This window comes from Scatophagus argus, chromosome 16 (assembly GCF_020382885.2).
Source record: "Scatophagus argus isolate fScaArg1 chromosome 16, fScaArg1.pri, whole genome shotgun sequence".
Lineage (NCBI taxonomy): Eukaryota > Metazoa > Chordata > Actinopteri > Scatophagidae > Scatophagus > Scatophagus argus.
In genome coordinates, this window is record NC_058508.1 from 4,526,347 (window position 1) to 4,539,478 (window position 13,132).

Sequence of the window (13,132 nt, forward strand, 5' to 3'; positions counted from 1 at the left end):
CATTTGAAACACATGGCTGCCCCACCCCCACGGATTCATTCATGCAGACTGGTGTTATGTAAGAGAGTTAGCATCCTCTCCTAAAAGACATGTCCTTGCGTCAACTCCATGTGCCAGACCAGGACAGAGATGAGACAGACAGACAGACACAGGGGGGAGAGATGGATAGAGAGAGAGAGAGAGATAGCTTGAGAGAGCATGTGTGAAAACAGCTGACAGGGCAAAAAGAGATAGAAAAAGACCTGCAACAGAGAAAACCTCAGGGTGGGAGAGAGGCCCCGCCATGGAACTCAACCTACGAAGCCAGTTGAATGCAATAAACTTGCTCACTCTCTCTCTCACACACACACACATGCGCACACACACACACACACACACACACACACACACACACACACACACACATATACAAGCACACTAAATACAAAAGGAGGAGGTGCCTATTAAAAGGCCTCTGGCAGGATAAAGGAACATCACAGGGGGTGGAAGAGTACTAGCAAGTTTGTTTTGTTTTGGTAGTGAACCATCAACATATTGAGTATGTTGACTAAACAAAAAAGATGAAGTGGCTTATTTTAACCATGTTTAACCTTTTTTGTATTGTATACATCAGATGGTTAAGAGTTATATGGCTTTAACATACATGAGAAGTAAAATCGGTTCCCAGTGATAAACATTTTTCTCTCAAATATTTTTCTTCCGTTTTACAATACTTCATAAAAAAAATAATATTAAATAAAAGCAAGAGTGGTTATAAACAGTCCCCCATATGGGTTGAGCTCTGCTTTTTCCGTAATGCAACACAGTATATATCTTTAGACTTGCCCTGCCTAGTGAACGGCCTCCAAATCCATGGCCCAATCTGGATTACAGGTTTTGTGTTTGACTTTGTGGTCTCCATGCTCAAACTGAGATAGTCCTGATGATCTGAGCGTGGGGGGGTAGGGGGGATTATTGTGTCAGACTTGACAAAGCTTCTCCAAAGCCATCGAAGACATTTTACAACTGCTGTACAACTGTCGCATAAAACTGATCTTTGTATTTAAAATCAGGTGGACTTTCCCTTTAAATCTGTTTTTACCTCCAACATATTGAATTGCAGTGTAATGTAGACGCTACTCAGTCTAAAAAAAAGGATGCTTTACAAAGTGTTACACAGTTGAACTTATAAATGGCTGAAGCAGGAGATGAAGCTTTTTATAGTCTTACAATATTGTGATGCTGATGGAACCTTAGTTTGAATTTGTTGCCCAACACAACATTGTATTAGAACAGTAGTCCTACTGCGCCCCCTACAGGACAAAGTGACTACAAACCAGCAATGCATCATCTACCACAGTACAGCAGCTACATATTTAGTTCAAACACAATTGAGATCAGAAACTGAGATGTTGATATTTATTTTGTTTTAGTTTATATTACTCATTTTATTAATTATTTTATTTTATTGCTGCAGAAATGTAAGCTTTCAAAGAAAACGGCATACTAAGTATGCAGTTACGCATGTAAGAGGGACAAATTCAGTTCAAACCAGCTGGTGAGATAGTCATGGTTATCCTTGAACAAAGTTACATTTCACTCCAAGCTCTTACATGTAGTTAAAATACACTATAGTATTGGGACACACTTCTTTGTTATTGAATTCAGGTGGAGACTGCTTCTCAGGGGTTGGGCTGGGCCTCTTACTTCCAGTGAAGGGAAATTCTAATGGTTCAGCATCTTGGACAATGATATGCCTCTGACTTTGTGGTAACAGTTTGCTGAAGGCCCTTTTCTAGTCCATAAAGACATGGGTGAGTTTGGTGTGGAAGAACCTGACTGGTCCACACAGAGCCCTGACCTCCATCCAACACCTCTGGGATGAACTGGACCAGAGTCTGGGGCCAGATCTTTTGGTCCAACATCAGTGTCTGACCTCACTCTTGTTGTGCTGCATGAATGGACAAACATTCCCACAGAAACACAACAAACTGTTGGAAATCCTTCTGGACTGGAAGCTGTTAGAGCTGCAAAGCTGTCCATGTATTTAGAATGTGATGTCATTTACATTCCTGTTGGTGTACCGGTCAGGTGGGCCAAAACTTTTGTCCATGTAGTATATCTAAATGTAGCATACTTCACTGTAAATCTTTTATACAAGTTCAGAGTGGTTACTAGCAAACAGTTAATGAATGAAGCACAAAGAACACGGTTTGTTGTTTTTAATGCTGTTTTAATGCTGGTTTTTACCCTCATATCCATAAAACTTCTTCCTGTGTAAATCATTTTTGTAATGATGATAAAGTCTAAAAATACCTAAAATGATGACATTATATCCTAACCATCTGTTACAGTATACCCACTCAGCCTGAAAACTTCTGACCTCTGTTTCCCAAAGTGTAGAATTAAGTGCTACATCTAATACTACTACTACTACTACTACTGTTTTGTGACATCACATCAGACACTGGCAAGATAATAAGACAGCATATGTGTTGTCACTTCGGTGATTCTAAGAAGCTATGAAAGAAAACCAGACATGTCATTTTCTGTATATTACTTGAACGTATGAAAATAGAGCAACAACAATCACAAGTGTCATTAGATAAAGTGCACTTGATAAACAGCACGGTCATAATCTGTGAGACTCGATGAAAGCCTACTGACATGACCACTTACATCACATCCTACTCAGTAATGCACATGATGATTCACACGTTACAGGCTTAATAAAGCACACTGTGACACATAAATCGCACTCATGAATGCACACCATGACTCAGTAAACACGTAAACACACATCTGTGCTAACAAAGGAACATAAACAACACATTGGCTCACATGTACATTACACAGCATGCTGCCGTACAATATAAAACCGCATGTACTCTGACAAAAACACACACACACACACCAATGTGCAAAACGTGTAGACTGAGAAGTTATCCAATAATATTTAAGTTACTGGCAAACAACATTCTGGCAGTGCTTTAATTACAATCAGAAACTTCAGTGACTTGGTTTCACTCACTGGACCATTTGGCATAAAGTTACAGGTCCTGTACCCTCAGCAGCCTGACAGGGCAATAAAGGAATAGTTTGATATTTTCAGACTTACATTCGGTCGCTTTCTTGCTGAGAGTTGGATGAGGAAATTTATACCTCTCTCATGTCTGTGCAGTAAGTATGAAGCTATGGCCAGCAGCCACTTAACTTAGTTCAGCACAAAGACTTGAAAAAGTAAGAAACAGCACCTGTAAAGTTTACTAATTCAAGCTAATTTGTTTAGATGTTTGCAGTCCAACAGTCCAGCACATTTTGGGTTTTGGAAGGACTAAACACATGGGATATAACATGCTAATTACTGGCTTTACAGGTTTTAGTAGGCAGTTTTTTTGTTGACTGTTGGTATTTGCTTCATTTTGACATAAGAGTAGTTTCCATATTCTCACTATTGTATTCAACTTTCAGCAAGAAAGAGAACAGTATCTTCCAGTAAAATGCAGAGCTATTCCTTGGTTTCTTTGCTGTTCCATCCATGTATCAACATTGTAATTTTACTATTAAAAATTTAATTATCTTGCGGTATGAAATACTGTCAAAATTTCCTATAAAACACCATACAGCAAGACAAAAATTTAACTGAGACATACTTCTGAGGCAGGCTGCTAGAAATGAGCACAATATAGGTCACAGATTTCTAAAACTTACTAAATATAACAGAGAAAAATGATTTTACTATCATCCTCTAATACCCTGAAAATCTGATTCAATATGAAAAATCACAGTGTCCACTTGAACCCTCCCCCGGGAACGGCTGGAACTGAGAGATTTGGCAGTGTTTGCAGGAGTTAGGCCAAGACAAAGAACACAATGCCAGGAGGGAGGAAGAGAGAAGGCGGTGGCAGTCTCACATCGGTTACACCATCTGGTTTTTTCAGCAGTTCCCACAATGAGCGCCTTTAAATGCATATTAACATTCACATGTTGATACTGTTCTCTGGAATAGTGAGCAGCAGGAAAACACACCAAAATATACAGAACACTGTCACTTGGACCTGAACCATGATAGTACACACTTAGTGAAAGCAGTGCAACTGGATTTACACACATTTACACTGTATGATCAGAACATGGCATCACCAGTATTTGACTGAACACAATTAAAATACTGTACATGTCAAAAGGTGGTATGCAAGGTGTATAATTTTACATACACTCAGTGCTGTCAGCCTTAGTCTGAGAGAAAAATGTCTTTTCCGCCATCCTCACATCCGGAACGTCTCACAGATCTGCGGCTTGTTAAAGCTGTAGAACGAGTGAAAGAAAGTGATGTGCAATAAAGGATACTTTTGTTCCTTCTTACAATCTTTCATCTTCAGTCATTGTCTGCCTCATTTGTTCCAGAACTTTCCCTCAGCATCCAGCCTTTGGTTTAGCCAACAGAGCTGCCTGAGAAAGCCGTCGTTGGGTCCGATCTCTCTTTTCTGCCGCACCATGGCCAGAGCGCTGTGGACGTCCATGTTTTGGCGAAGCATCAGGTAGGCTATGACTAACGTAGGCGAGCGGCTATAGCCCTCCCTGCAATGAACGTACACTTTACCTGTAAAAGAAATTCACAGTGGTACCTGAAATTTGACTTTTGAGTTCAAAGAAAAGCAGTCAGATCCCCACAGACCCCCACATCATAGACACACAAACAAGATTTCAGCTGTGGTATCTTCTGACCTTTTCCATTTTTATATGCCAGAGCCTTCTCGATGAAGTCTGCTGCCTCTTCAAAGTAAACGCTGATGTCGAAGTGGTCTGTGTCGCTGGCTGGAATGCCGTGGTAGATGACGCCCGTGCCGGCATAAAACTCAGCGTTGGTGTTGACGTGCATGAAGGAGTTTCCCTCCGCAGCGTTCAGGATGTGGGTGATGCCTTGGCGCTTAAGACGCATCACGTTCATTGCCACAAAACTGCATCAGATTGGTAGACAAAAAGCACACACCACAGAGTTTATTTCACACATACTACTATTTTTAAATGTGATATCAACCAAAATACAATTTGATAGTTTCTGATTCTGGACTAAAGCCTGACAACCCTTCATTTACCATAATGCATAATGTAACTAGCATCTCCCCACTGAGCAAAAGTTACATTTCAAAGTGACCTTCATTCCCCAATGTGAAATAGGTGATAAGCTTGTTGACGGCTTGTGGCTGATCACTTAATTATTAACTTAGCCGTTACAGCACTGTCTGTTTTTCGCTGTTTTGTCCCACTACTGCCAGTTTCCCAGAAATACTGCCAATAATATTGGTTTATTAATATAAATAATAAACTGAGCTGTCTAGCTAGTTAGCCAGCCAGTTAAGCAGCATGCAGCTCCTTGTTACGTTAAATAAATACAGAGAGACGCTAGTTTCTTTCTGTAAACTGTGCTTATTTGCAGCAGCAGTCAGTCAGTTGGTTGATTCAGTTGTTGCTCTTGCTCAGTGGTTCCTAGCCTTTTTTACCTTAAAGCCCCCACTTGTCTCCAAGAAAAGCTGCTTAAAATGGCATTATGAAATAAAATCAGACTGAACTTGCACATTTGTCCATTGCATTATACTGACATCAGCTTTGAGAAACAATGTTCATCTTTCTTTCTCCTCATCGTGCTCACTTCTAACAGCCCTTCTCTTTCACTTTTTTCTGCCATGCAAATGCAATGCTCTGCCTAAGAGATCTTCTGCTTCTTGTTGCGAACCGTTGGGATTGCTGTACCGCTTGGCACCTCCTGCCTTTTAGATGTAGGGAGCTAAAAATAGTCAGTCGACAGCTCACTGGTGCTGAATACCGAAAGCAACATCACGCCTCCATAAAAAAAAGTCTGCCAGGCTGTCAGACTACACAGAGGAACCAGGACAGATACATCAAAACACAAAACACCCACTCAGAGAGACGATGTGCGGGTGCGTGTTCTCTTCACTTGGCTTCATAGAGCTGCGTCGATGCATTTGTGCTTTCCAGCCTATATATGTGAGGACATTTGCTCCAGTCTAACAGACAGTTTTTCTGCTCTGTCCATTATCACTCCTTTAGGATGGCAGGTGCAATAAAAATGGCACTAGAGAGGTTTTCTCTCCTGAAATACACTGCTATGACTCACTGCGCAGGAAAAAATAAAAACATCAAAAATTTAGAACACATATTTGCTTAAAAGCCTGGATATTCTCTTCCCAGCTTGACATGCAGTGCTGTACATGAGAACTTTCTGAATAGCTGTGATGGACTGTTGGTCTGTGAAAAAGAACAATCGTGTGCAGCAATCTGCGCTGTGAACAAGCTTCTATTAAGAAATGTACGTACTTTCAAGTTTCTTCAAGAGTTATAATCCGTTGTGACCTCAATAAAACTAAAGGTCAGTGTTGTAGAAATCAGTTAAAGATTACCGTACTATAACATATAATATAATAATGTATTGTATAATGTATTCGCACTGTTTTCACTCTCTAATTCGGCCTTTAGATATACATTCTTTGTAGCGCATTGTGCCATTCGAAAGATTTGTACAGTTCTGTAGAGAGCAATTTATATCTGGCTGCATATTATTAATTTTCTTTTATTTTAAAAGCCTTTTTTTCTATTCTCAGTTGCACACCTATAAAGTATTGTGTGACATTTTCATACAGTAGGCTAACTTCAATTATCATTGCGTGAAAATAACCACAGTAATACTGCTTCGGTTTTGTGTATTATAGTCTTTGTGTATTTTCCATCTATAGCTACAGCAGATATTAGAAGCGTGGTTAAAACAAAACACAAACTTAGTGCTTGAGTGATGTGAGAAATCAAAATGGTAAATGCTGTAAACTGGCTCATATGCTATAAATAATTAAAAACAAAAATACACCATAAAAGTTACATTTTGGGGCTACAGCTCCATAAGCCCCTGTTCATTTTGGACTACCTCGCGAGCGCCCCCTACAAACCGGAAGTTCAAGAGAGTGGGAGTTCTTCCTTCCCGAGTTTCTTGTTACAGCCTTCTTGAGAAATCTTGGAACTTGGAATCTTGGAATCTCGCAACTTCCCATAATGCAACTGATATTGTCACGCTCCAAAGCCTCCACATCTGCAGTTTGTAAGACAGGCGTGTCTGTATATATTGACAAAAACACGTCAATAAGACAAGATCCAGTTAATCTGTGAATTTAGTCTAATTTTATGTGATGAAAAAAATGAACAGTTTATACAGTGAATGGGTTCATGCGTGTATGTTTCCATCCGAAATGACTCACCTGATGTTAGCAGAGAAACACGGAGGTGTGGTCAGCCATGTTAATTGCTGACTGAAATGCAGAGCACTCTGGATATTGTAAATCAACAGGAGACTACACCGGTTCAGAAACAAACTATCAATTGCTCCTTCCCTGCCAGCTCTGCCTTCTTCTGTCCCAGCTCCATTTGCCTGTTTCTGTCATTCCTCCAACCCTTCAAAGCATTAGCTTCTGTCTGATACATAACTCATTACCATACCTCGGTCACCAATAAAAAAAAAACCACAGTGGCTAATTATAGTACAGCGGAGAGTTCCTAATAGCCCCACTGTAAGCCATGGCATTCATTTTCTACAGCAGACCTACTTCTAGATTATTCTGGAGCGATACTCTGATGATACTCTTGATACTCTTGCAAACGGACACAGTGGATTTAAACTATGCTCTGATTTTAAATGCGGCTGATCAATCTAAACATATCATTTAATTTTCTATCTTTTGTGGTCTAATAATAATAATCCTACTTGGACACATAATTTTCCTGTTTTTGCCATATCAGTGTACCAGCGCATTAATAGAGTGTCATAGAATAATAAGAGGAAAATAAATTGGACTGATTATGTGAGTTGCGGCCGAACGATTCGAAACAATGAATTGTTAATGCTGCGTGACCTGAATTGGACGGCGACGTCTTCATTGTCATGTATAACACCTCTGTGTGAATAAAATAAAACTGAGGATTTATCCATATGATCACAACAATGACTCACGCATTGCCGACGTAGATCCTCGGGTAAACCTCATGGAAGTGTTTTGTCGGCCAGCTGTAAAAGCCGCTGTCGTCCGTCAACAGATCATTGAGTTGCTGGAGAGTCACCTCGAAGCTCGACATGTCGTGTCGGTTCGGAACCACTGACTTGACCTGTTGGTTGTGTTTGCTCTTCATAACCGAAGATCCGATATAGCACACACAGAAGGAGAAAGGTGGCGAATGTGGCAGACAGGAGTCGGTTTACCGGTCTGGTGAAGTGAAGGAGGTTCTGCTGTGTGCGTACCTCCAGTGCGGCGCGGCTCAGTACTGGAGCTGCTCTGTGCTGTGGAAACTAAACACACGGGCAGGGCCGGCCTGAGCTTTTTCTTGTTCAGTGGTTCCCAACCAAGCGCCCCCCCAAAAAGACATCTATGTATAGTCATTTTCATTGGCATAAAGGGCTAGATTAAACATTTAAGATGTTTGTATCATGTATTTCTTGTTCAGAAGTAAAATGAACTTTAAATTTCAAGCTTTTCAAAGACAAAAACAAACAAGTCTGATAAGATAAAAAGATGCATCAGTGCGAGGTTCAAAAAGAGACATTATGTTGGCTTTTACAGTTGGACCACACTTGGTCTAGTTTATTAGCATATTGTCAAGTCCAGGAAACATTGTTAAGTTAATTTAATCAGTTTTGTCTTGTGATTTCCTGTTTTATTTTGTCACTACTTCCTGTCTGGGTATGTGGTTGTCAGTTTTGCTTTCTCCCTTTGTCTGTTTTCCCCCTTTTGGGATTACCTGTTTCCACCCTGATTGTTTCCAACTGTGCCCTCACCTTATTTGTTCATATAGTCCTCGTCTCTCTTTGTCCTGTTCCAGTTTGTCTTGTCCCTTGTGTCAGACAACCAGCGTCACCTCCATGCGATTGCAATTGGCGGGTCTTGTTATTTTGTTACTTTGTTCTATTGATTTTCTGTTTTCTTTGCCAAGCTTCAGCCTAGCAAGTTTTTGTTTCTTAGCTTAGTGTAGGTTTTTTCCTTTGTGAAGAGTGATTTTCAGTTTGTACTTTTGTTAATAAAAACTTTATTTTGAAACTTTGAGAGTCGTGCATTTGGGTTCTGGTCCATAGTTCCGTCCTGTCACATATCATTCAAATTAAATTAAAAATACATTGTGTGCAATGTGTGCACTTGTGATTTATCAGCAGGTTAACTGTTACAGATCACTTGGAAGCATGACTTTGGGTTAGGTTCAGTCTCAAAGACAACTTGGTAAGGTTTAGGGAAAGAACATAAGGTGTGTAGGAGCCAAACACAATGTTATGGAGAAGCATGGTGATTGCATATTTGTTGTGGGTACCACAAGGGGCGCTGTGGTCATTAAGGCCATAAAGGGTATAAATGTAATGGGAAGTCGGGGTCCATCAGGTGTTGTGTGACCCTGGAAGGGAAAAAGGTTTTTTGACCTCTAGTACACTACTAGGACGTCGCTAGTGCACCGCTAGTGCATCGCTAGGACACAGGTTTTGAATGTTGGGGAAGATGAATGGACACGTTCTGTTGTTGCATCGAGAATAAAACATTGTATGGAACAGTCAGTGGAGACTTGTGAACTCATTCCTGATCAAGAAAGGAAATTGGGACAACTTAGCGCGTCAGAAAGGTCGCTCCGGGGTCAAACCCCTCAGTAGCTTGTAGTAGACTAAGCTCCTATAAGGTGAGTTAAATTAAAACGAAATTCTTAATATTAAAATTACTACACTGCCTCTAGACAGCCTTGTTTCTTGAATGTAAACAAATCCTTGTAAACAAATCATGTAAACACCTGATACTGTTAATTTTCCTGCTGACAGAAAAAAAATGCACAAATAATTTTATTGTGCAAGAGATTTTTATTGATATACAGATTGCAAAGAAATATTTGAATTGATAGAGATGCAAAATGCCTTCAAGAAAATGTAACTGAATCTAAAGTGCAAATGCTGCAGTTTGTAATCAGACGAGTGTTAGTTAGGAAGAGAAAGTTATTCTGCATTCAAGCCCTGAATCCCAATGTGAAGAATGACAGGCTGGTGAATGACACCCTGGCTGCCACGAGAGAGCGCCCCGGCAGCTTGGCTCTGAGGGAATAAAGCTGTAGTAGAAGAAAAAGACAAGGAGGACAAGAGATTTACCACAGTTTGTGCCAGACCAGCTGGAAACACCCTGGGAAGTGTATCACCCTTGCTTTGTGGTCCAGTGACCCATTGGCAAGACTGGACAACAGTATCAAAATTTTAGGCTGACTTGAAATCCAGCGTTTTACCACATTTTAACCTTTGACGCTTAAGTCAACAAGGAAGCTGTTACTTCCTTGTTGCCCCATTTGCAAATGTACAAGGGAAATGTTTCTTTAAAAGTCAATAACATCTAAAACCACCCATTTCAGTGTTTTTCACATTGTATCTTAGGATTTACACATTCACATTGAGGATTGGATCAGTGAAGTCAATGATTTGTGCACCATGAGGGCTAACACATGTCACTTCCAACAAAAGCTTCAAATACTGATAATTCATAATGGCAACTATTTTGAGATTAGAATATTATCTCAGAAAGCAGACGTCTACCACGTGTTGATCTATAGTTTCTTAAACAATACAAGCTTCTTCCCCCCCAGAGTCAAGCTGGCTGCCTCACTGTTTAGCACATCTCAGGCTGCATTTTGGCTGCCCGGCAGCGTAGGACTTTGAGGAAGCTGTCAATTTTGTGGGAGTCCCGGCGGAAGCAGGACAACAGGAAATGGAAGTTAGTCAATTTGGAAATCTTGTCCTGGCCCATGTCACTGCCTCCTCTGTAGGGCAGAAGAGAGATGATCTGAGCCTCTGGACCCATCTGTGAGGAAACACGAGGAAAAGTGAGGACAGCTGTTTTTAGAACACGCTTTAACATTTATTTATTCAAGGCTTTTTCTTCCCCCACATGCACACCTTGTCAGATAGGACATTCAGGCCGTCACCCAGGCTCTTGGAATGTTCCTGCAGCTCCCTGAGCTTGCTGGATATGCTGGATTGGGCTGGGTGAGGCAGGGTCTTAGCAGAGGTGGACAGGATTACCAGGGGGTCTTGCCAGGCAAGGAGTAGGGAGCGAGCCAGGGACAACAGGTCTGACTCCTGCAGGAGAAGTCAAACACGTACTAATAAGACAGTACACTAAGCTGAAGACAAACTGGGACGTCAAGAGTTCAGAATAGAGAAAAATACGAAAGTGAAGTTAGCTTTACAACACTGTTATTGCAATAATCTGTGCAGATATTAGTGTGACAACCCCTTGCATGTCCAAGATATTGTAGGTCCCTGTGTTAGCCTGCAGAGGCCACTGAGTATTACAGATTTCTCAAAGTTAAGGTCAGAGTGAAATTAAAATGCCTTTCCCCTTTTCGGTTAATTTTCAAGTCATATCCACCTAATGAACACAAATTTATTCTCATGTTGTTATTCTAAAATCAGCTTAATTTTTGCAAACTCCTTTCCTTTCACCGTACCATTCAATTGAAATGCAAATTGTTTAGAGCAGAACGTTATTATTTTAACTTTAAATTAGTATTTCAGAAGCTTTTATAATATTCCCTCAGTTGCTCAGGTGAAAGCTGAGATCACACATTAATGTTTGTCTGTAATCATAGAAACCTCAGTCAAGTCTTGACTGATGCCACAGTGATTCACTAGAAAGGAGCCTGTCCTTTGAGCAAATAAAGAAAAAAGGAGAAAGAACTAAAACATGATTCAGTTACATACTGATACTTGAAGAGCCTGTTCCTTGTCGTTAGGAGTCTGTAGAGAGGAGGTGTGGCACACTGAGGGGCGGGGTATGATCATCCGACCTAAAGGAAGGACCTGAGAGTCCTGGGGGAGACATATGATGATGAAGGCACAGTCACAATTAACTGCTGTTTCAATACATGTTTCACTGAGATGGAGAGCAAGTTTAAAAACGCTGCATGCTGACACATAAATGAACATGAACTTATTGCTACCCACAAGATTAAAATTGTAAGAGATTTAAATTGTGCAAACCCACTGGAAAGGTATTTTAAGGTAAAGAACATTCGACAGCTTAATCATCTCAGAAAATTCACAGCGCTTGCTTTCCTCATTCAGCACTTTACTCCCCACGCAATTCAAACCCAAGGCAGTCAGGAAGCCAAGAGCGCAGCCGAACACGCTTTTTGGCAGGAGCTTTAGCATGCAAGTTTGGGAATGCTCGGACAGTGCATCGAAGCACAGATACTGACCAGGTCTTGGGTGAGGGTTGTGCTGAGGGAGTGCAGTGCGTCGGAGCGCTGAGAGGCTCGGTCCAGCAGCTCATTGATGGGGACTGCACTGCACGCCGCCACCATGTACAACACTGTGGAGCACGGGAATATGACCGAAATGATAAAAGCTATAATACTGAGTGTTTTTCTGAACAATTTAACGGATGGCAGATGATTGATGAATAAAAAAAATGAATGAATTTTACTGGATAAAAAGGCTAATTTACTTCACTTTTAACTGTAAGTAGCCAGGCTGGTGCTGGATGTTGAGATATCAGTATTGTTTTAACACATCCAGTATCACTATATTGGCTGATATTCTTTTTGTTTTACATCAATGCATAAAATGAAAAAGTATTTAGGATAAGGATCCCATAAATGTTATGTTATGTTATCAATACAAAAATATATGAGTAATATACAGTATTTAGTAAGTGTGACATTTTAACAGACTGTAACACTGCTTCTAAATGACCTCAGACAAAACATTTTTCTGCTGCAGCTTATTAACATCTCAAAAATTATTTTAGTGTAGACAGTGTTGTACTGATCTCAGAAATAGTTTCACGTTTTCTAATCATTTCATAGATGTATCCGACAGACAAGCTAAGCTCATCTCACCCATCATGAAGAGTTTGCTTCCATTGGTCCTTCTGTGAGCCATCTCTCGTCTTTTGCCGCCCGTTTGGTTAGGTTTGCTTCTTTTCGCTGCTTCTTTCTCTTTCTCCACGTCTCCTCCATTTTATAGGTCCTTGGACAGTTTGGTTATGCAGCAGCTGAGTAACTGTGTGCTTTTTAGGAACTTGTTTGGTCCTGCTCATAATGAGAAACATGGTTAAGGAGATTTGAATGGATGCAG

The 13,132-nt window shown here is 40.6% G+C and overlaps 2 protein-coding genes across 3 annotated transcripts; both read right to left on the reverse strand.

Annotated features, from left to right (window-relative positions):
* Positions 1 to 2,521: 2,521 nt before the first annotated feature.
* Positions 2,522 to 8,552, reverse strand: LOC124072622 (dual specificity protein phosphatase 3-like). 2 transcript variants are annotated; one of them, XR_006845561.1, is made up of 4 exons: positions 7,997 to 8,552; positions 4,708 to 4,940; positions 4,197 to 4,582; positions 2,522 to 3,939 (listed from the first exon to the last, which is right to left on the reverse strand). XR_006845561.1 is itself a non-coding variant. In XM_046414142.1 (3 exons), the coding sequence occupies exons 1-3, from the start codon at positions 8,170 to 8,172 to the stop codon at positions 4,374 to 4,376; spliced, it is 618 nt and encodes a 205-aa protein (XP_046270098.1). In that variant the 5' UTR covers positions 8,173 to 8,552; the 3' UTR covers positions 2,522 to 4,373. The 2 variants fall into 2 exon arrangements, 1 of the variants encoding a protein (XP_046270098.1); XM_046414142.1 differs by having other exon boundaries at positions 2,522 to 4,582.
* A 1,962-nt stretch (positions 8,553 to 10,514) lies between these two features.
* On the reverse strand, positions 10,515 to 13,019 carry prl (prolactin). The gene is made up of 5 exons (XM_046414141.1): positions 12,895 to 13,019; positions 12,253 to 12,365; positions 11,756 to 11,863; positions 10,949 to 11,131; positions 10,515 to 10,853 (listed from the first exon to the last, which is right to left on the reverse strand). Exons 1-5 carry the CDS (start codon positions 12,935 to 12,937, stop codon positions 10,662 to 10,664), a joined length of 639 nt encoding a protein of 212 aa, XP_046270097.1. The 5' UTR covers positions 12,938 to 13,019; the 3' UTR covers positions 10,515 to 10,661.
* Between the last annotated feature and the right edge of the window lie 113 nt (positions 13,020 to 13,132).

Excerpts from the sequence above, each read along its gene's own strand:
- prl (XM_046414141.1), bottom strand. The coding sequence starts at position 12,937 with ATGGCTCACAGAAGGACCAATGGAAGCAAACTCTTCATGATGG. Across the intron at positions 12,366-12,894 it reads AAGCAAACTCTTCATGATGG|TGTTGTACATGGTGGCGGCG; the intron begins GTGAGATGAGCT and ends CGTGCTCCACAG. Across the intron at positions 11,132-11,755 it reads AACAGGCTCTTCAAGTATCA|GAGTCAGACCTGTTGTCCCT; the intron begins GTATGTAACTGA and ends CTTCTCCTGCAG.
- LOC124072622 (XM_046414142.1), bottom strand. The coding sequence starts at position 8,172 with ATGAAGAGCAAACACAACCAACAGGTCAAGTCAGTGGTTCCGAACCGA. Across the intron at positions 4,941-7,996 it reads AGGATCTACGTCGGCAATGC|TTTTGTGGCAATGAACGTGA; the intron begins GTGAGTCATTGT and ends AATCTGATGCAG. Across the intron at positions 4,583-4,707 it reads GGCATATAAAAATGGAAAAG|GTAAAGTGTACGTTCATTGC; the intron begins GTCAGAAGATAC and ends TTTCTTTTACAG.